At 41.9% G+C, this 24,020-nt stretch overlaps 1 protein-coding gene across 1 annotated transcript in view; it reads left to right on the top strand.

Annotated features, from left to right (window-relative positions):
• CCDC80 (coiled-coil domain containing 80) overlaps window positions 1–24,020 on the top strand; it is a 33,088-nt gene that overhangs the window by 3,136 nt on the left and 5,932 nt on the right. The window contains exons 3-5 of the mRNA XM_062208116.1: window positions 8,607–8,763; window positions 18,312–18,448; window positions 20,247–20,395. Of these exons, the coding sequence (XP_062064100.1) occupies window positions 8,607–8,763; window positions 18,312–18,448; window positions 20,247–20,395 (443 nt within the window). The remainder of the gene's footprint in view (window positions 1–8,606; window positions 8,764–18,311; window positions 18,449–20,246; window positions 20,396–24,020) is intronic.

Raw genomic sequence — 24,020 nt, 5'->3', positions numbered from 1 at the left:
CACTTGGCCTTGGTCTGTGGGCTGAGCCCTGGCAGGTTTGCGTTTGTCTTGATATTTTTGTAAAGTATATTTGCTAGATGCCGCACTGTGGTTGAGCCTGTGCCAGGTCAACAAATCAGGGAATGTGGCAGGAAAGGCCAGCCAGGCCAGCAGCTCCTGTCAGTTTAGATGCTCAAGGAGCCTCTGTCCATCCCATGGTACCCTAGGTACAGAGCCAGGGGCTAGGACCCTCAGCATGAGCCCAGGGAAGCACCTGTGGTCAGCTTCCCCCAAACCTGCCAGCACCCCCTCCCATCCTTACTGCTCTCTGCTGAGGAATAGCTCTGGACACGGGTTTCTTTTATCAAGTTCAAAGGATAAAAGAAGGAGGAAGGAGTTTCTGTAGTCTGTGTGAATTTCGGAACCATAGCACGTGCCTGGAGAAACCACAGTGTTCCGCTTTCATCTCTTGAGTGAGGTGTGGATCGACACTGGAAGCCGGGAAGAGGGAAGAAAGGCAGCCTGGCTGGGGAGCGGGTATGACTGGGGGGGGGGGGGGGGGAGGTCCTTGTTGGTGTGAGCCTCGCCCGTACTTAGAAAAGCAGCCTGCAGAAGTCGTCTCCCCATCAGTGCCCAACTACCAGTCAGAGCCAGAGGGATGGAGTAGGGGGAACTGGGTTCCATACTCAAATTTCCAGCACCCTACCTACATCTGAATGTGGAGTCCAGGTGTCGCTTTCTCCTGAGGCTCTATAAAGTGAGGGTGTGGGTGTCAGACAGGAGACAGGGTCCTGCTCCCACTTTGCCTGTGGCTCTCAGAGCCACTGGTGCACCCAGGCACAGATTCATCTCATTGTGTCTCTTGTGACATTACCTGCCAGTGCCCCCAATCCAGTCAGACCTAAGGAGGGCTTTGCAAAGTCATAAGTCCACCCTAAATGCTAAGGACAGTTCTCACCCATCCTGTGAAGGTGCTTCTTTTCCTCCTGTGTCTTCTCCAAGTGTTCTACTCTTGACTTTCTGGTGTCTTCATTTTACTGCAGGCTGTTGAGGTGGAAAACAATGTGCTGCCATTAATTCAGAATAGCCGATTGATCAATTGGTAAATTACCATTAGGCAATGCACATCAGAAACGGTCTTCTCAGACCCCTGAGTGGTCTGCCAGGAGGACAGTGCCCATACCCACCAGAGGCACAAAGCGACTCCACCTTGTACTCCCTCAGCATTCTTTCTCAAGGGATCTTTCCATTCCTCCAGTCCTGCCTGAATTTGGATCAATCATCCGGGCAGAGGGATTCTGGTGCCCCTTTATCTTTAGTGGTTGCAAAAAGCTTAAATGTGCACCTGTAATGTGACTCAGAGAAGAATTCTTTGTGTTGTTTATCTCGGTGGGGCAGGTCCCACATTCTCTTAGTGGTTTCCATCAATACAGGAGCTATGAGTTAGGAGAAACCTAAGCTCTGGTTGGTTCTAAGGGTGCCTTGTGTCTCTTGTTAGGAGCTTTGTGTATGTTGCTGTATTTTTAACCAGAGCTTTAAAGTAACTGTATTAACTTGGGTTGTCAGAGGATAAGCTGTCTGCTAGGGTAGCTCAATAACTGCTTGGATATTCTTGGATTTCAAATGTTTAAGCAGGAATGTTCCAGTGAAAACCAACAACATCACAGGTTTGGGGGAAGAGTTCTATCTGATATTGTTAAGGGGGCTCTGGGGAAATCTGCTGCCTTTGGAGAAAAGAAGAACTTTGGTGGTGTATTCCATGGCTCTCCCTGAGAAGTTAAGACTTGGTCCAGCCCACAAAAGCACATGGCCCGACCCTGTCAGTTCAGCAGACGCAGCAGGCAAAGCATTCCTCGTGATCAGATTTTAACTAGGGAAAGATAATCCTGGGTATAATAACAGGATCATCATTGTGCATTCACTTGGCAAATACTTCCATTGCTGCTAATGAGTGAGTTAAAAGAAAGGAGTTTGCATCCTGTGTCCCCAATATTAGTCATGCAATTCATTTCTCCCTCCTTCTCCACCCCCTTAGTCAGGCATCTGAAAGCGCAGCTGGGTCTTTTCTGCTGTTAACAGAATCCCTGGTCATAAATTTCTAGCAAATGAAACTCCAACGACAGCTTCTGCTGATGTCATAGGAGGCAAAACAGAAACCAGCTGGAACTGCTCTTGGTGGTGTAGGCTCTTTGGGGCTGGTGAGAGAACCAGGCTTGTTATTAGAAAGAAGATACCAAAAGGAAGCATTTCAGTCTTTCATTCCAACATGCGCTCAGCTGGTGATTATGTCTGAAATGTATTTTCTGAGGATCTAATGATGTCAACAGTGAGAATGTTAGAAAAGTTAGTGAGAATGGGTTAGAAAAGACCAGGTAAACTAAAGCAGAAGAGGAGGGAAAAAAAAGTGTTTCACCAAGTAAGTAGAAAGGAGACAATGTTGCTGGGTAAAAGATGTTGTTGGTATCATTAATAGTTTTTCCATTCATTTTTTCCATCCAACTCTGCTAATGTTTTGTAGGAAGCTCAGCGATTTAGTTGGTACTTGTTAAGGTTTAGCACTCTCAAGCTGATCAAGTATGGCTGAGAACATTTGCCTCCAAGTGGCCTCAACTTAACACAGTTGCTCAAACTGGAAACAGATTTAAATTCCAAGAAATTCTGCTGGCCTTTCTGCTCATCTCTCCAACGTAATCTGATCCTGCCTAAAATTTATTGGAAACCCCTAGTGCTTTGTATTTGTTTATACTATTCTTTAGGTGTGAAAACCTCATGTGATGCTTACTTAACCAATTACTTAGAGGAAATCTGGCAGCAGTGGTAGAGTTTGTGGTTGGATGAACAGCATCCTTGAGGCCGTCAGAGGTGCTTCCGGTGGTCAGGTGGCCTATTCTCAAACCAGACTTCAATTCTTTAGTGCCCTTGCTGCTCAGCCTGCCAACAGAGAAAAGTGCTTCCTGCAAAGTGCTTTTCTAAGACTGTGTTGTTTGAATGCTGTATGAACCCAACTTTACAGATAAGAAAACAGAAGCTGAAAGGGGTTAAGAAGGTACCAAAGTGTATAAATAATATGTGACAAAGCCAGAATTAGGACTCAAGTCTGTTTGATTTTAATTCCCAAGCTCAAACTGGCCCCCCATTCTGTCTTCCCTGTGAGTATGAGCTTCTTGTGGCATAAGCCATTAAGTGAAGGAGAAACTGAAGAATTACCCCATTAGTTAATAAATACGAACATTTAAAAATTCACCTTGAAGCTTGAGTTACCAAAATAAGTGTAAGGTATAGTAACTGTCAACATTGCATGCTAGGCACAAATGTGGAATTTTTACCATTAATATCCAGCTAGTTCTGTGCACCCCAGCTCTCTGGCATTCCCTGCAGCCTGTCAAGAATGATAGCCTAATCCCACTTCATCTAATCCTCAGACTGCTTGGTGCCAGGTTGGGGATGACTGTAGTGGACTCTGAGCAGTATCACTGATAAGCCATCATTTTTGCTCTGAGATCCACTTAGTTGTCATTCACAAAGGACCTCAGTGTGCTGAACTGCATAAATTTAAGCACTCTTTCACGATTGAATCTCCCATAATTCAAGTGGTTGATATTTTCAGCCTTACTTCAAAAATCTAGATACTGTCACAACAACCTACTTATTTGGTTAATTTTAGAAAAGGATGTAGTGGCTGGTATTTAGCCTAGTGGTTAAGATGCCCACACCTTGTATTGGGGTATCTGGAGTTGGTACCAGCTCCAGCTCCAGCTCCAGTTCCAGCCCCAGACTCCAGCTTCCTTTTAGAGGGCACCCTGGGAGGCAGCAGATGATGGCTCAAGCAACTGAGTTCCTGCCACTGATGTAGGAGACCTAGATTGAGATCCCAGCTCCTGGCATTAGCCCAGTCCAGTCCTGGGTGTTGCAGGCATTTGAGGAGTAAACCAGTGGATGGGAGCTCTCTGTGTCTGACTGTACATCTGTCAGTCTGTCTCTCTGCATCTCAGATAAATAAATAACTTTTTTAGAAAAAAAAAAGAAGAAGAAAAGGATTAAAAGCTCTGGCTTACTAAGGCAGACTGCTTGCTTTAAAGTTACTTTTCAGAATCCTGTAAAAATCTAGTGTTGTGAGCCTAACACAGTATTTAGAACAATCTGAGGCTTAAAATATCTCCCCCTAGCATCTTCCCATTCCTGTTGCTCCCTTTCCTATGTAAACAGGCTTCCCCATCCTCTGAGGCTCGTTGAGCCAACATACCATTTGGAACAGACACATAAAAAAAGAGAGAATCACAACACAGTTTTAAATTCATGATACATACCCCGATGTATTGCTACCAACCTGGAGAGAGGCCAAGTGACAGACAGTAATGTTCTCAGAGGAGTTACAGGATGCTCTTTTGAGGAAAGGGTGTCTGGAGATGATTTCTGTGTTAAACACTGTTTGAAATCTTGCCAAGCTGGAAAATGAATATGATGCAGATGCTGATACATAAGGGAAGGAGTCCATGAAATATGTTCAGATGATCAGCTATCTCTGTTTGCCCAGAGATTGAGTCTAAAGAAGAATGTCTTTACCAACTGGTTTGTGGGTTCAGATAGACATTCCTGGTCAGAGACCCTGTGTTCCTGAGGCCTCCCCTCTTCTCTGGCTGGAGTGATCTATGCACCTGAGGGACACTGGCCATGTGTCCGTGAGGCTCCCACCACCTGCGGCACAGGAATAGGGTCTGGGCTTGTGCCTTGAGGAGCTCGCACAGTAGTTGGGGAGCTGGGACACCCATGTAAAAGATAACAGAAAATGAAGCAAATGTAGAATTCCCAGTGGGCAGTGCAGACAAGAATAGTACAACAGGAGGAAGCGATCACTGCCTGCTAGAAAAGACCTAGAGGAACATCAAGGCTGCATGTGAAGAAAGACTCGGATAAGATGGGGAAGTAAGGCGAGTGTGTGTGTGTGTGTGTAACATGGGCAAAGACAGCAAGGAATGTGGGTGAACGATTCAGAAGCAGTGTGCACATGTGTGTTCGGGTGCACACAATGTATTATGGATGTATTTTTCTGTTTCCTTCCTTTCTTTCTTTATTCCTTCCTTTTTTTCCCCTGAATTATCACAACGTTATGAAGTTGGCAGGGAATTGTTCCAGTGTAAAGGTGATAGGACAGGTGTATGCAAGTAAGTGGCCTGGCTGAGACTACAAGTCAGCCAGGGGTTGAACCAGGATAAAAATGCCAGCCCTCCAACTTTGACTGTGAGCACCCCTCTCTGCACCGCTTGCCCACGAACCCTTCCATTTCACAATTCTGAGTGCTTTGGCTATGGCTACGGAAGAGGTCATGTAAGGGAGAAATTGGAGGATCTTTCACAAGAAGAGAGCCTGGAGCTGGATCTTGTAGGGCCAGCAGCCAAGAAATGAGTCAGGCAACATGAATGTCATCTCTCTGGTAGATTGGGGCATCCTCAGGCAAAGGCTCTGAGGTGAAAACAAACAACGGAGGTTTCTATTTATTTAAGTGAGATTAATTACCAATGGGCCAAAAGCCATTGTATGCAGAGCTATGTGGGAGAAGCTGCTGTACAGGGAGGATGAGGTTCGGTTTGATGATTTCTTGTCTGAAATTCTTAATTATACACAAGGGGAAGGAGCAGACCAGAGGAGGCTTTAAAAACTCTTGAAATCCTGTCATTCCAAGATCTGGGCATGGGTCTTAAAGAGTCCATAGGAAATTATGAGACCAAAGAAATGGAGTTGATGAATAAGGTTGAAGTTACAGAGGCAAATGATTTCTCAGTCATCTATACCTGGGCAGCTGTGCCTAGCAATGTCTCTAAATCTGCTCTGAATATGGGTTTATCCTTCATTTAGAATAGGGAGTCCCAGGCAATTGACACTAAAGCTCTGTCTCTTAACATTGTTTTTCCTGCTTATTAATTGTATTTATTTCAAAATCATCTGTTTATGAAGAAAGAACAGCTAGCAAGTAAAGCCTAAAATAGAGAGACTTAAAATAAAACTCCAAGATCTGGGGTAACCATCAAAACCTGAAGAAATATTTTTAAATCCCATGTAGCTAACTAAAAACCAACCAACCAAAAACACCATCATGGTATGCGTTTATAGCCATCTTAAATCTTCTTTTCAGACTAAGTATGAATCAATGAACAAATCTGGAAAATTTTATTATTTTTCCCCTGTGGCAAAACACATTTCTAAAACAAACATCTCCTATGCACCATGTCCATCTGCACAGGCAAACAAACACATGATCAAAAATAAACTAGAGCATGTCTATTTAAAATAAATAATGATCTGAGAGAGAGGGGGAGAGAAACCACTTCATCCCAGAAAACCTTTGTTAATGTTCCACTCAAAGGCTATTGAACACATTTTCAGTTCCTTGAGGGGAGAGCATGTTGTCATTCACAGCAAATTCATAGAAGGGGGAGCCTGCGGGAAGCAATAAACACATCTCTGACAGAGAAAAATAAACTGTAGGTCCAAGCTTGGACCTGACTTCTCAAACATTTATGATAGAATATTTATAGGAGGTTAAAAACAGAGTGACTTTCCCTTTGAAAAATGCCAGTCTAATAGCCATGAACTTGAGAAATAGTTTATAGGATTAGGTGGGTAGATAGAAAAGTGGCTAATAAATTTGAATGTGGTCAAGTGCAAGGAATTGGTTACAGTAAAGTAAACTTATAGAGTCTTGCTTTTGGCTCACTGATGAGTCAACAGAGTGAATCTACAGCCATCAGCATGATGATTGGTTTGGAGTCAGAATAAAATTTCACATCCTCCCACCTACAGGGTGAACAGCACCCTGCCCACTCACTCCTGGAGAGTGGTACATAGTTCTGGCTAGTCTCAGCTCAGGAAAATCTAGTGAACTGGAGAAGGCTCAGAAGAGGGGAACTAAAATAGTCAAGGTAGTAAAGAAGCTTTTGTATTACGTTAGATGAAAACATTGAAGCATTTAAAAAAAAGATTTTATTTACTTATTTGAGGGGTAGAGTTACAGAGAGATAGAAATAGAGATAGAGATAGAGATAGATAGAGAGAGAGATGTCTTCCATCAGCTGGTTCACTCTCCTAAATGGTTGTAACAGCAAGAGCTGAATTGATCCAAAGCCAGGAGCTTCTTCCAGATCTCCCACATGGGTGCAGGGGCTTGAGCACTTGGGCCATTTTCTACTGCTTTCCCAGGCCATAAACAGAGAGCTGGCTGTTGGAGAATCAAAAGGGGAGTTCAGATGTGCAGAGGGCTGTAATAACACAAGCCAGTTTGCCTACTTATTTGCACAACCATGCCAGGATGATTCTGGATTTAGGTTTTCAGCACTTGGCTTGCAAGGTAGTAAGGCAAACAAAAATGAGCAGCCAGGACACAACCAGTGCCAATATAGAATGATGGCACTCAGGTGGAAGCTTAGCCTACCGTGCCATAGCACCAGCCCCAGAGGCATTCTTAAAGAGAAGTTTAAGAGCACCTCTAAAAAATAGTAGTAGCCTCAATTTATTCAAAGTAAGATCATAAGCTTCCTCAGATGATTGGTGACTAGGGTATCTCAATTGCACTCTTTTTTCTTTTACCACTGCCTGAAGGAATCAGAGGTCACAAAGAGAGGATGAAAGACAAGAGTCTGGGGGCCAGCGCTGTGGCTCACTTGGTTAATCCTCTGCCTGTGGCGCCAGCATCCCATATGGCACTGGGTTCTAGTCCCGGTTGCTCCTCTTCCAGTCCAGCTCTCTGCTGTGGCCCATGAGTGCAGTGAAGGATGGCCCAAGTGCTTGGGCCCCTGCACCCGCATGGGAGACCCGGAAGAAGCACCTGGCTCCTGGCTTCGGATCGGCACAGCTCCAGCCGTAGCAGCCATTTGGGGGGGTGAACCAATGGAAGGAAGACCTTTCTCTCTGTCTCCCTCTCTCTCACTGTCTAACTCTGTCTGTAAAAAAAAAAAAAAAAAAAAAGACAGGAGTCTGAACAGAAGACTCAACTAAGTACAGACTATGTAGTTGGAGGATTCCAGTATCTAAAGGTGACTGCCAGGAGCTCTGTGCAGGCCTAATGGGACAATGAACATCTTCCATGTGACAAATAATAGACTATAGATCATCATAAAAGCTGTCTGCAAGGATGCCTAATAAAAATTCCAAATCATAGAATGTTCTTGGTTCTCAAGTCCTGGCTTGGAGAAACTCTCTCAACTCCATGGAATGTGAAATAAAGGCAGAAAGCTTTGATTTAACCAATGTCTGATTAGCCAGTTAGGATAATGGAGATCAACATGAGGAAAAGGAGGCAACATTTTTTAGAATAATCATTGCACGCCAAGTATTCATGTAATACTCAAACAATATTGCAGAAGTAAGTATTCCTGTGCAGAGTTCACAAGTGAAAACACCAAGACATATGGAGAGTAGTAGAAAATTCTAAACTGTATGGAGCATTAAAAAAAAGGGCGAGGTGGGGGGACAGGGAGTGCTTTCCAGATGGCAATTGTTGGCCCTAACTGTGCAACAGAATCATCTGTAGTTTATGTGTTAATTACTACCAGCGCTCTGTTCCAAACCTTTCTGAGCTCTGCCTCAGTATGAAACTAACACTATATCATGTGCTTATCTCCACCGACCTCCAGCTGATCACTGCTCCCAAGGCTGAGAACAACATGTATGTGCAACAGCGTGACGAATACTTGGAAAGTTTCTGCAAGATGGCCACCAGAAAAATCTCAGTGATCACTATCTTCGGCCCCGTCAGCAACAGCACCATGAAAATCGACCACTTCCAGCTAGGTTCTCTTAAATATTTTAATTATATTATTATATTTCTCATATCTAAGATGGGGTGTGTGTTATGGGAGGGGCCACTGGAGAACCAAAAGGGGAATTCAGATGTCCAGAGGGCTGTAATAACACAAGCCAGTTTGCCTACTTATTTGCACAGCCAGGCCAGGATGATTCTGGATTTAGGTTTTTAGCACTTGGCTTGCAAGGTAGTAAGGCGGAGAAAAATGAGAGTTTTACATGGGGGCTTCAAAAATTAATGAAAAATGGAATTAAGATAAGTTTATTTCAGTGCAAAAATTTCAAAAGCCATGCTTAGTTTTTTCATAGTATGCATTTTCCATGAACTTCTTAAAGACTCCTCATACAGTAGTGGGGGAGAAGCGCAGGGGTAATCCAGCACTTTCCTCTGGATCCTGGGTCTTCTTGCCTGTGAGCAGTACCTTTGGATCTTCCTGCAGAGTTTATGCAGCACTTGACTCTGGCAAGGCAGAGGGAGAATTAATTGGACCTGAGAGAAGCTGTTGGGCTAAATGAAAAGTCACTGAAAATATGGACTGAGCTGCGCCCAAGTCCTTTTGGAGAACAGAAGGATTTGGCTGAATTTAGAATTTTCACAATTTTTCATATTAATGATGGGTGTGAGACTCAGGAGGCATACAGCTCAGCCTTGGGCAGCTGAGATCTAATTGTTGCCATTCTTATGGGAATGTTGCAAGACTTACTGGGATTAATTAAGTTTCATAGTCAGAACCCACCCAGTCTTTTTTTTTTTTTTTTAATAATTATTGCATCTCTAGGGCTTTATTTTTTAAAAACATTTCTCCTAATCCATTTTCATCTTTTATTGATGTTTTTAGCAATAATGAAAATCCTTCAGCATAATGCTTCATCTTCCATTATTGTACACGTTCTGCATATTTTTCATAAAATATATTTTATCTGAAAAAATACAAAACTATTTCCCATTCATACTTAACTTTAATACATATAACACATTATCTCAAAGATACAATTAAACATGTCAGTCATAATTATGTCATGATAATGCCAACTTCAGAATAAGATCTTGCTTTCTAAATTATATTTTTTCCTATTGCAGAAGAACACTTAACACAAGCTCTCCTTGCTGAACATATTCTTAAATGCAAAATATTGTGGTTTTAATTTTAGGCACACTATTGTGTGCCTAGAATATACCTAGGTACAAATTTTCAGTTTTTCATTCTCTGTGTTCATTAGCTTACCTTCCCCTAAGTGGGCTACAAAGGAAAAATAAGTAGTATTCTTTCCAAGGTCCCATCCTAAATCATCATTGATTTGTGATTGGTTTGTGGACATTTATTTCTGTTGTGTGTATGTTTAGGGGGATAGAACAACAACAAAAATGTGTCCTTAACCAAAACAACAACAATGATAATATACAAAAAAAAGACACCAAAGTTCTGGTGGCAAAAAAATTCAGGTCCAGAGTCATAACTTATTTGTTCTACCACTTTGGACAAGTTAGTGCTTAAGTTTCAGCTTAGAAGTTAATCATATCTTCAAGCAGGATCAACTATCAGGACAAAAGATTCTTGACAAGTGTAATGAAATCATCAACTGGTTGGATAAGGATTAGACTAAGACGGAAGAATTTGAACATCAACAGAAAGAATGGCAAGTCCACAACCCCATCATTACCAAGCCCACCATTGAAGAGGCTGATTAAGCCAACCCAAGTGTAGCAGTGACTTGTCTCCCAGCAGTAAAACATAGAAGGACACAAATTTGTAGCAAATGCTGTGGCTAAACTAAGTTGAGATGCTGTAGGGCATTACTGAGCATTCCCAACACTTGAACATGGAACACGTACACAGACAGAAAATAGCATGGCACTTTACATGCACTATATTGTAAGTAGAAAATGCAGAATTGTAAGTAAAACTGTATATGAAACTGGCCCAGAAAGAAAAAGGACACAAAACATTTGGCAAAGGAGGTTCTTTGATAGCTTGTTTTAAAGAAGAAAAATTTGAGGGTGATCAGTAAAAGGAGAGATGGCGAAGCTGATGGAGGCGAAGTATGGCAACTGGGAGAGTGAACGTGCTGACGTGCTTCTTGTTTTAGATATTTTACTTAAGGAATCCATAGATAAATATTTAAAGTATTTTCACAATTGAGATAATCTGATCACTTCACAGACTATGATGAAGATTAAATGAGACAATACAGATAACTGTTAGGTCATAGGCTCTACTAATTGTGGTCTTCATTACCACCACCATCTGACACAGCAGTCCTTTGGAGATCCATGAGCTGTCGCAGTTGTCACCAGACAATCAGTTCTAAGATTAGCTGTCTGTTAATTAAAGACTGCTGTTAAGTGAGCCCCAACAGTGGCTCTTCCAGATAAAGCTGCTGTCAGTAGTAGCCCTGGTGATAAAGTAAAGTCTGAGAAACTAACACTATAATGCCACATATTTGTTGGATAACTGATGCTGAACCATTTGTTTCCTGGAGTTTCATGTGGTAGCATTAGGCAGTGAACTTAACCTCCAGACGTCTTGAGAGGAAGTAGGTATTCAATCCAGTACAGAGACTGGTGCTGGCTGGTGATGAAAGTCCTCCACCAGGTGTTCCTGGTGTCAAACATGCTACTCTCCAACTCTTCCACAAAGTATTCTTATTCCTCACTTCAGAGAAGTTTGGAAAAATCATTATGTCTTCCATCTCAGTCTCTACAGGGTCCTTTTATAAGCATCTGGTATTGCCTTGGCAATTTTTTTTTTTGCATAATCCTGCTGTTTTCTAGACATCTGGATTGAATATGCACTGTAGAAGAGCTGAGGTTTTCTCTTCTGCCTTCTTGGACATCAGGTATTGTGATTTGGGTATTTGCCTAGCTGAATGTCAGTCAGTACCTGATTTGGAGTGCAGAGGTTATTGTTCCTCATCTAATCGCTGGATGACCTTTCTCTCCCTGTGTTATGTCCCAGGTTACCCTTATGGGAAAGGCTGTAGCACTTTCAGCCAAGACTGGGAGTCAGCCATGGGAAAATAAGAATTGGCATGAGCTGTGGTTCCAGTGAACCAAACCCAGCCTTGACCGATTTTCAGCTGGAAGTCTATCAGATGGCCTTACTTTTCCTTAAAAACAAATCAAGCACTCTCTATCTACTCTTCCAGATTTTCCTGGGCCTGGAAAGCAGAGGCCTGCATCCAGCTGCAGTGTGAACGGTACTTACCACCTGGTCCATCATGCCAAATGTATTTGGACCATAGTGATGGACCTACAGACCCAAGGAAACTTACCTTAAGATTTCAGGCATTCATCTAAAGGCAGTTACTGATGCTTGAGCAGATTCCAATATATTACTTTTGTGAGTTTAAAGTGGATTAGCACATAAAGGCATTTTTTCTAGTTAATGGTATTTGATATGTCAGTCTAGGATAGGAATATGGTATGTGTGTTAATTGGATGGATTATAGACAAAATTCATCAAATAGAAAGAAGATTATTGGCTAAAGGCACTTTATTGCAGAATGAAAACAGAAATAGGGATAGGGAACACAGAAACAGGTTTCTGTCTCAGCAAAATATAGAGATAAAAAATATTTTAGCCCTGGTCTCCAATCACTAAATTTTAAGGGCTATCCCCGCAGGGCAAAGGAAGTTCTTTGACAGTTTCTTTTGAAGGACAGCTTAAGAGTGATAAATAGAAAGGGAGGTAGAAAAATTGACAGAGGAAGAATATAATAAAAAGAGCATTTTGATTCCCTAATTGTGAAAAGTAATTCATAGGCGAATTTTTAAAATGACATTTCTCTTCAACAGGATCATAGTATAATTATGCAGTCAATGGTTGATGGATATCTGGGTTGATTCCATATCTTAGCTATTGTGAATTGTGCTGCAATGGACATGGGGGTACAGATAACTCAGATGCTGATTTCTGTGGATTTGGGTAAATTCCCAGGAGTGGGGTTGCTGCATCATATGGTAGATCTATATTCAGATTTTTGAGGTATCACCATACTGTCTTCCACAGTGGCTGTACCAGCTTACATTCCTACCAACAGTGGATCAGGGTTTTTTTCCCCCACATCCTCTCCAGCATTTATTGTATGTTGATTTTTGTATGAGATCCATTCTAATTGGAGTGAGGTGAAACCTCAATGTAGTTTTTTTTTAAAAGATTTATTTTTTATTTATTTGAAAGATAGAGTTACAGAGAGAGGTAGAGACAAGAGAGAGAGGTCTTCCATCTGCTGATTCACTCCCCAGATGGCCACAACAGCTGGAGCTGTGCTGATTCGAAGCCTCCTCTGGGTCCCCCACGTGGGTGCAAGGGCCCAAGGATATGGGCCATCTCCCACTGCTTTCCCAGGCCATAGCAAAGAGCTGGATCAGAAGTGGAGCAGCTGGGACTAGAACCAGCGCCCCATGGGATGCCGGCGCCTCAGCCTAGGGCTTTAACCCGCTGTACCACAGGGCCGGCCCCTCAATGTGGTTTTGCATTTCCCTGATGGCTAGTGATCCTGAGCATTTTTTCATGTGTCTATTGGCCATTTGAATTTCTTCTCTTGAAAAACACCTATTCAAGTCCTTTACCCATTTCTTAACTGGAATGTTTGTTATATGGTATCTTTCTTAAAGGGGAATTTTTCATGATTACCAAATCTTATTGAATGCCTATGTATGTTATGAATTGTGGCAAGCTGTATGGATATAAAAGATGTCCAAGACTTGGTCTTCATTGTTGAGTTGTTCATATCTAATGACAAATATATATAAAAGCAACTGGTTGCAATTCAAGGTAATAAGCATCATTAATGAAAAATGCAAAAAGCTTACAAGTGTACAGGTGAAGTAATTTATTAGAAATAAGACATTCTGCATTCCCAGACTAAAAAAATATCTACATGCTTATTCTCAGTAGAAGCAGCTGCCAGAGACTTGCAACAGGAGCAGGCAACTGGCCTCACGTGCATCTTCCTCAGAATTTGGCCTGGAGAGAATCTGATTTACTACAGGGTTGCCCCCATCCTAGCTGGATCCAGTGTTGATCAAAGCTTCCATGTTTTCCATTGGTTGAAATATTTCAGAAAGCGTTTTGTTGAGAGGAGAAGCAAGGCTGTGAAATGTTTTCTTGCAATATACTAGTAGGGCAAAGTTTGGCTTAAATCTTGGTCCTGGATCCTCTCTACTCTTAAATGTAAGGTATGTTGATATATTAGAGAGCATATTGGACAGGAGGGAAGTGATGTTACCTTAGTCCTCATTGTATTATGACCTAGCGATGTAAACTTAAGGCAAGCCACTCTTCTTGCTAGGGTCTATAATAGATTGGATTCTGTGAGATTCCGACTCTGAGTTTTGCATTCAGGAGATGGATGGGCTTGCTGTGTTTTCAGGCACCATATGAATGAGGGGTGAGGGATGCAAGATTGGAAAGAGGAGAATTTGAGCTGTAGTGGTTTGCTGACTTTGAAACAATGTGGAGAACTTCTCTATCTATCCCCTCTGCACACTGCCTCAACTGTTGAATGTGAGCTGTCCCCTGGTAGGGGAGTGACTTAGGGGAAGCAGTTGTCTTCTAAGGAGAACACATCTCACAGTGGGATCCCAAGGACAAATATTCAAAGTAACCTTAGTTCTGAGGTTAGGACACTACAGAGCCACTACAGTTTCATAGTTTTAGCTTCAATAGTATGACTGAGTTGGGCCAGATAATGTCTGTTTCAGTTATCTATTGCCGTAAGAAGGCTATGTAGAAAAGGCTGTCAAACATTATGGTATATAATAAGCATGAATACATCACAATTCTGGTCTAGCCAGTCTGGGATGGCTGGATTAGGTTTGCTCATACATCTTCAGTAAGTTACACATTGGCAAGGTGATTCTGCTGATCTTGGCTGGACTTATACCAGTATTGGGGCTCGACTGACTGCCAGCTTATCTGGGATAACCTTGGCTGGGATGAGACCAGTGTAACCAGGCTTAACTCATCCTCCAGCAGGCTAGTATGGACATGCTCTCATAACAATGGCAGAGGCAAGAACAATCCTAATTTGTAGGCTCGTTTCTAGCTCCTGCTTGTGTCCCATGTGTCTAATTGGAAAAGCTGAACAATTTAAGTGAGCTCAGAATCAAGAGGTGGGACAGCTCAGCCCATTCACCACTACAAGGAGCTGCAGTTACAGGGCATAGGTATAGGTGTACGCAAGGGTGAAGAGTTAGACCGTTTTTTAAATCTGCTACAATCTCCATCTCTCTCTCACAACAGCCATTCAGTGGCTTTTGTGAGTTTTTCTCTTAAGCAGTTGCTAGTGGTGTCATTTGGTTCTAATAAGGAATTTGAGGTCCATTATAGTTACTCACCTCTAAGGCTAGCACCTAGCACCTACTCAAGACACTGATAATTTTGTTTTGATTAAACAAAAGCAGAAGTGAATGTATGTTGGAAATTAAAATTGTAATTCCTAGATGCAAGATAAGTTGTGGGTTTTGTGTTTTTTTGTTTTGTTTTGTTTTGTTTTTTTGTTTTTTTTGCCAGGCAGAGTGGACAGTGAGAGAGAGAGACAGAGAGAAAGGTCTTCCTTTGCCGTTGGTTCACCCTCCAATGGCCGCCATGACCGGCGCACCGCACTGATCCGAAGGCAGGAGCCAGGTGCTTCTTCCTGGTCTCCCATGGGGTGCAGGGCCCAAGCACTTGGGCCATCCTCCACTGCACTCCCTGGCCATAGCAGAGAGCTGGCTTGGAAGAGGAGCAACCGGGACAGAATCTGGTGCCCTGACTGGGACTAGAACCCGGTGTGCCGGCACCGCTAGGCGGAGGATTAGGCTGTTGAGCCACGGCGCCAGCCATAAGTTGTGGTTTATAAAGTCTTAGTATCAGGACCTTTTAGCCAGATCCGAATGTCCCAAGGGTTGATTCTGAGGCAGGAGTGCTGTTTTGGGCATTTGCCATTCTATGAGTCTGCTGTGTGTCCTGCTTCCCCCGCAGGATCATTCTCTCCCTTTTAATTCTATCCTTCATTATTTGCTTACACTGGTCTTATTTGTGATATTTGTGGCTAAAAGGTCCATGAGAGTCTCACAGGCATGGAAAGCCATGACACGATGGCAAAAAGCAATCTAAATGAAAGACCCTGGTGAACAAGACCCCAGCAGAAGGAACAGGCCATCAAGGAGAGAGGCACCTTTCTCTGAAGGGAGGAAGGAACCTCCACTGTGACACGGCCTTGACTAAACAAGTTCAGAGTCAGTGAACTCAAGGGACTTCCATAGCCTAGACAGCTCATAGCAAGAGTCTCGGGTGATTGCTGATGTCACAAATAAGAGTGCCAATTGTTAAATCAACAATGGGAGTCACTGGGTACACGCTCCCCATGTAGGATCTTTGTTCTTAATGTGTTTTACTATGAAACTTAAAAACACTACTAATCGAACAATACCCTATACCTTGTGCGGTTGTGTGAGGGCAGCCTGTTGAAATCCTTGCTTAGTATATACTAAGTTGATCTTCAGTATATGAAGGTAATTGAAAATGAAACTCGATAAAGGGTGGGATGGGAGAAGGAGAGGGGAGGGCCACGGGAGGGAGGGAGGTTGGTGGGGGAAGCCACAGCAATACAAAAGTTGCACTTTGTAAATTCACATTTATGAAATAAAAAATAAAAAAAAGAAAAAAAAAGTCTTAGTATCAGAACATTAACTGTAAGTACCTTTTTTAAAAATTAGTTTTTTAATGATTTATTATTATTATTCACAAAGTACAATAGGCTTCTTGTTAAATTTGAATAGACTAGACATGCAGAGTAAACAGTGAAAGTCTCAGCCTCACCTCTCCCTACTGCTACCTCACTCCTCAAGGACAACCCTCGTTTAGCTGTGTGTCTTTCTGGATCTTTTCTGTGTGTGTTCCTGTGTGCATGTTTCTTGTTTGCCTTATTTTGTTTTAACCAAGCATAAAGTCATACTATGCATTTTATTCTGCAACTTGCTTTTTATACTCAACAATATATACCAAAAAAAAAAAAAAAACCTCAGCAACTTAGATATATGATTTCTTCTAAATTAATTTATATTTTGTTAATGACAACATAAATGTACACTTGAAAAAATAGTTTCTATGTGTGCAGCATATAATTTTTCTTTTGAGATGTACTTGGTCCCTTATAGGCTCCGAGCTTCATGTCTGTAGTGATCCATGAGGCACAATTATGACTTTTAGAAGGACAACAGATCTTTCCCCTCTCATTTTGATTTGCTTTAGAAAAATCAAACTCATGGTTTATATACTTTCAACTATCATAAACAAGGAAATCAAAGTAATAGCTGAACTATATCTCTCTTTGACCAATAAGAGTGATGGTCTATGATATACAAGCTGTAACCTCTCATCTGCTAATTGTGGTGGTTTCTACTATAGTACTGTAGTGCTACTCACCGAGTAATGGTGTTGATAACTGATAGAAACTCTTCACTAATATTCCTATTATCACATTTTAGCTAACTTTAATTTTTCACATTTGTTTTTAACAAAGGGAATATTTTGAAATTAAAATTTAGGTAGGGTTGTGGGAAACATTGTGACCTTCGTGGAAGGGAAGGAGTAAATACAGATGCTTGTCACCTTTGATAACTTTATGTCTACTCATTGTGAGTTGAACATGTTATAAGGCAAAATCACATTTCATAAACCTAACCTCATTTCATAACCTAACATCACAGCTTAGCAACACCCTGCCGAATCATTTGGTCCTGACTGGAAGCTGTCGCTTACTGCCACTGCCCAGCATTATGGAAGAATATTGGGAAAAGATCAATATCTAAAGTTCAAAGTACAGTTTCCACTGAATTCATATCACTTTTGCCAATTAAAAAAACTGTAAAGCAAGCCATCATAAAGCCAGTTATCTTTATTTTTATGCTTCCTGTTAACCCGGTGAACCATTTCAAATGATACCGATTTATTCTGGATGTTTGATGATTGAAACAATTTATGTAATGTTAAAATTTCCATAAATCCAGTCACACTTTGGAATTTTATTCACTTATGAAATATGTGTAACGAATAGCTTGACTTCCTTTGGAACTAAAATGAACCTGTGACTAAGTTTGAACATAGATTTTTATTTTTCTCTGTAGCTGTGACAAGTTTACTGGGTCCAGAACTTAGTTCTATACCAACAAGGAGGAACAGACACAAGTTTCAGCCATGGAATTATTTCTGGATCGAGTGGGTTAGGGTGAAGACTCAGCCTGGGTGAGTGGTGGTCTTCTTCAAGGATGGCTCAGCAGCCCTCACTCTGCTTTATCTCCCCCTGAGTCTCTGTAAACAGGGAGGCAGACACAGGGCCTTGATCAGCTTTAGAAGAGTGGCTTTCAAAGCTAGTTTATTCATTGATTTGTTTCTGTATTTTGTTGAAACACAATGTAAATCAGATGTTTACAACTCCTGAAGGCTAGCCTGATGAGACCGGATGGACACCCAGAGCCTTCACCCACTCACTACCCACTGACTTCTGTCTCACCACACCCATGTTTATTCACATTTCATTTCTTTCAGATAATGAAAAGCCTATGCGAGTGGTGGATGATGAGGACTTGGTGGACCAGCATCTCATCGGCGATCTGAGGAAAGAGTATGGAATGACCTATAATGACTTCTTCATGGTGTTGACAGATGTGGATCTGAGAGTCAAGGTACAGGATCTTATTTCAGATGATGAAGGACCAATCCCCAGAAGAGCAACTCTGATTTTTTTTTTGTCAGAGAGTCTATTAGCTATACAATTAAGCACAAATTATTTCATTCACAGACAGGCATTGAAATTACCCAAATATTCCATGTTATTCCACGAATTTACACCCAGCAATGTGGTCCCCAGAAAGGACTGGGTTGGACTGACCTTCCATGGCCCAGCTGGTTGTCTCATGCTAAATTTTTCTTCACTCTCAATGTCATACATTCATTATACACTTGCAGAATAGCCATGGTATTCCAGGTCCTAGGGATTAAGAGGGAAGAATTTCTGCCTTCAAGAAATCCATACTAAGATACTTCAGAAAGTGCTTATGAAATGTGTATTGTGAAAAAACTGCATGGATTTATATTTTTTGCGTGAACATAAACTTATCTTTTAACTCCATTTTTCCCAAGAAGTTTTCTCATGTTTAATATAGGCCTATCTTGGAAGGGCCTGGAAGATTACTTCCTGACCCAATATAGACAAACCTGTAGGGTTTTACAACCATATTTTTTCCTATGCTCAGGTATAAAGGTTCTGAACCAGGAAAAATTGTGCCATGTTGTCATTGTAACAAAAATAGTTAACTTTGCTGACTTTTTCCTTATGCTAGGCACACAGTTCAACTCTTTTTTCCAAAGTTCAAAGGGAAATATAGCAGTATTTTTGTTTTGCAGAGTAAAAAAAAAAAAAAAAAAGGTGGAGTGCAGCATCATTAATTAACTTACCAAATTTTTCCAGGCAGTATGGGATTTCACACCCATAGAGGCTCACTCCGGGGCCTGCTGTCTTAACCATTCTAACCGTTGACAGTATATAATGCATACATGAAAGTCTTTAGAGGGAAAAGGCTATTGGGCTGTCAGAATGGCTGACTTAGCTTGCAGTACTTTTCTGGATCTGGGGAGATATCACCTCACACGTTCACTCTGCACAGGTATTGGCACAGCTGTAATGTGAGGGGTTGGAGTAGATGGTTCCTCAGCTTCTGCTAGCTCTTGCCTTCTGTGACTTGCTGAATTCCACTGGGGGCGTGGCTCTAAGCCATCTCTTGACTGCTCTCAGGCCTGTGCTGGTTACACTCAGCCAGCCCCCAAACTCATTGCTGTTCTTGGAAGTCCAGACAGCTGTGATGCAGGAAACTGAATTTCTTCATTTTTAAGGTGGATCACAACTCTTTTCTGAGACTATTTCAGCAAACATCATCTAATTATAGGTGAAATTTACCCAGTAAAACAATCCCTGGAGCCACAGAATAGGCCTTGTGGAAAATTATCCTTAATGTCCAGATCATATACTCCAATATGTCCCTCTGTTTGGTTTCCCATGGTAGATATAGTGTGTCTCACTTCTCCAGCTGTATATATGGTGAACAGGAACCAGAAGATGGGCAGAGGTAGGAAAGCAGCTTAGTATTTGTATGGTTAGGAAGACTTTCTAATAAATGAAGCAGGGTTAAGAAGAATTATTCATTTGTGGCCATTGTTTCATGCATTTTGAACCTCAAAACATCAACAGAGGTTGCTAATGAGCCCTCCAGGCTCCCATGTTGTCAATCTCCTTAGAACTCCCTGGAATTCTCCCAGGTTCTCTGTCCTCTGCAAAGCTGTAGAAATCCACCCCACCTGCACTATATAGCTAAGGGGCCCCAGAAATGGAGCAAGCATTTGCTTGTAGGCTTAACATTATAAGTGTATCATTTAGGTAGAATCTTTGCTTGGGTCTACATAAGCATTCTATTCTTTCTTAAACAGCAATACTATGAGGTGCCAATAGCAATGAAGTCTGTGTTTGATCTGATTGATACTTTCCAATCACGAATCAAAGATATGGAAAAGCAGAAGAAGGAAGGCATTGTTTGCAAGGATGACAAGAAGCAGTCCCTGGAGAACTTCCTATCCAGGTACATTACTTTTGAAGTTCCTAAAGACACAGGCATGGATTTGCCTGAGTGAGCTAATGGAAATGCCAAAGAATCACAGAGCCATGCTTGTGTCTACAGAGAGTGACCCTCCCTGGCCACGTCACTTAGTTCTGTCCTATTGGGAGTGGCCTTGGTTACAGGAATTGTTGGGTTCACCTTGAAGTACAAGTATTGATTTGATGGCTTTGGATAGGTCTCTGTTCTCTTTTCTGCTTTTTTTTCTTTTTTTTTTTTTTTTTTGTGGGTGGAGGGGAGTACAGAATATGGAAATCTGACCTCTCATGAGAGTAAATTTATTCAGTCAGTGAATTTGGAAAGTTCTTACATAGCACTTTTATTTTACATATTTATTTATTAGGCTTCTTTTAGTTCCAATCAGGATGTGGCACTGTGCTTGATTTTTCTGCTTCTTTCCAACTCTGCAGAAAACAACAAAAGCCCCACTGAGACCTCAAAAGGAGAAATCCTCTTGATTGTCCAGGGACTGTTGTTTACTGAAAGCCATTTGCAGCCACTCCTCTGCCAGTGCGGTAGGCGCATGCTCAGAAAAAGGAGTATAGCACTATCCACCTTCCTCCCTTCTGCATCCCTCTCCGGATGTCTGATGAAAATTCCACAGGGACCTGGGAGGCGCAGAGCTGTGGAAATCTTCCCATCGGAATAAACTCACAGTGACTTCAGTAGATACACACCATCCCAACTGTGCTGCATGGCGAATTGGTCCCAGAAATGGAGGCTCAACATTAAATCTGTATCACTTAGGCAGAATCTTTACTAATATCTATAAAAGCATGTTCTCCAAATGTGAGTCAGGGTGTCAAGGATTCTATGATGAGGAAATAGATAATCTGAATTCCTACAGTTCAGGAGATTTGAGTGCTTTAGGACATAACATCACACTATAGAAAGAACACAGGACTTATCATTCAGCCAAGATTTTGATCTGCAAGTTGTACCTATTTTGACACTACACAAAATGAAAATAACTATAGCAAGTATTCCTGCCTTTATCCCAGGGTTTTTGTATTAACTTTATAAACAATTGTTATTTATTTATTTAAGAGATTTACAGAGATAGACAAGGAAAGTGGCAGATAGAGAGAGCTCCTATCTACTAGTTTACTCCCCAAATGCCCCAGTGGCCAGGGCTGGGGCAGGGCTGAAGCCTGGTGCCAGGAACATAATTCAGGTCTCCCACATGGGTGGCAGGGACCCAATTACTTGAGCCATCATCGCTGCCTCCCAGGGTCTGCACTAGGAAGCCAGAATCAAGAACAGGCAATGCGTACTCTGATATGGGATAAAAGTATCTAAACCTCTAGTCCAAATACAAACCCCTATGATCACTTTTCTGTACTCATCTCTCTGCCAGGTATCTTATTCCCTGGTTTAATCCTCATAAAAATCCCACTATCCAAAGATGGTGACTGTTGTCACAGTGCAGGAGAGACACGAGGGGCTAATGGAGAGTAAAGCAGCTCTCTCTCATCACTGGCTGGAGTTCCTTCTAGGGGTCGGTGGCCTCAGAACAATTGTCTCTTAAAGTCTACCTTCTCATCCTTGGCTTCTTTTGAAAATGTCATGCAAATTATTTTTAGTTCTGAATCCAGAAGTTCAGAGTTTGGAGTGAAAGAAAACACTCCTCCAACCACAAGATTTCAGAACTGGAAGGAACCTGAGGCTCTTCCTTCATTCAGATTTTTAGGGTGGTACAAATATCTGAAATAGAAATAGAGTTTGGAAGACTTTGTAAGGTCTTGATGTTCAGTCCAGCCTTCAAGCCATTCTTGGACCGCAAGGGGCTCTCAATTCCCTGGGCAAATGGCTGTTTGTTCCCATTTGGGGACACTAAACACCAACTTTGGACTCAAGGTCATCCCTCTAGATTGCAGTGAATAGGAGATTGATGATAAGACTCTCCCCCCTTTTTAAGGGGGAAAGACTTTTGAAATTTATTTTTGATTTTAGCAATTAGTGTCAAATGTACTTGAATTATGAAATCAAGACCTTAGTGCTCTGTGCAAATTTTCACTTGGGGCTTATAAATTTTATTTTTCTATTTATAATCTAGCAAGTTTTGTTTTGTTTTTTTTCTGACAGGCAGAGTGGCTAGTGAGAGAGAGAGGCAGAGAGAAAGGTCTTCCTTTTGCCATTGGTTCACCCTCCAATGGCCGCCGCAGCTGGCGCGCTGCGGCCGGTGCACCTCGCTGTTCCGAAGGCAGGAGCCAGGTGCTTATCCTGGTCTCCCATGGGGTGCAGGACCCAACCACTTGGGCCATCCTCCACTGCACTCCCTGGCCATAGCAGAGAGCTGGCCTGGAAGAGGGGCAACCGGGACAGAATCCAGCGCCCCGACCGGGACTAGAACCCGGTGTGCCGGCGCCACTAGGCAGAGGATTAGCCTGTTGAGCCACGGCGCCGGCCAATAATCTAGCAAGTTTTGGTCATCACTTTTAAGGCGACCTTCAGTAATGTTTAATCTTCTTTGCAGTACCAGTAATTAATTAACTTCATCACTTTCAAAGCCATTTTATGTTTATTTTGTTCAGTTATTTGAAATAAGCAACCAAAACCTTTCTTAATAAGTTAATCAAATCTTAAATTCTCTCAGATGTAGCAAACACTACAAGCACTTGGTAAGATTTCTACTTAAACCACAATTCTAGACCAATTAGTCAATGATGCATTCTAATTTGGAGTTTCAAGGTTGTCATTTCATTACACCAAATTCTCTTTACTCTCACAAGAACAGAAATTATATATACAAAGAAAACCAGAATCCTTCTTAAATATATATATTATTACTGTGATTTTGATTCTTTGGCAACTTTTCCCCCTTACTTTTGAATCTCCCAAGACTAAACGTTGTGGACCTACTGAACAATCCTATTAAACTCAAGTTTCCCATCCTCTAAAGCAGTTACCAGCCAACTCCTTGATGCTATTTTTTTTTTTACAGATAGAGTTAGATAGTGAAAGACAGAGAGACAGAGACAGAGAGACAGAGAAAGGTCTTCCTTCCATTGGTTCACCCCCCAAATGGCTGCTATGGCCGGCGCGCTGCGCCGATCTGAAGCCAGGAGCCAGGTGCTTCCTCCTGGTCTCCCAAGCGGGTGCAGGGCACAAGCACTTGGGCCATCCTCCACTGCCTTCCCGGGCCACAGCAGAGAGCTGGACTGGAAGAGGAGCAACCAGGACTAGAACCTGGTGCCATATGGGATGCCGGCGCCGCAGGTGAAGGATTAACTAAGTGAGCCATGGCGCTGGCTCCCCTTTGATGCTATTAAACCTAGAGATTTGGGCCCAGCATGTGGCCTGCAGCTACAGGCATTCTGATGGATTACTGTCATCCTCCCCAGGCAGAGTGTCTTTATAATCCCTATATTATGGGTTTCAAACTTTGAAGTGGATCTGGCATTATTTCAATTTTGTTCACTCCCAAAACCTTGGAATTTTTATCCTGGTTTAAATTTGGAATTTCTTTGATTTTTTAAGATATACAATTATTTTGTATCTAAAATATTTTGAATTATATAGGATCTTAAAATATATAAACATATTGTACATCAAATGTAGAACCCTATGGACTTATAATAAGTCTATT

Source organism: Lepus europaeus, chromosome 2 (assembly GCF_033115175.1).
Source record: "Lepus europaeus isolate LE1 chromosome 2, mLepTim1.pri, whole genome shotgun sequence".
In the NCBI taxonomy this organism is placed as follows: domain Eukaryota; kingdom Metazoa; phylum Chordata; class Mammalia; order Lagomorpha; family Leporidae; genus Lepus; species Lepus europaeus.
The sequence above is the reverse complement of the archived record's forward strand: the minus strand, read 5'-3'. Positions and strand labels throughout refer to the sequence as shown.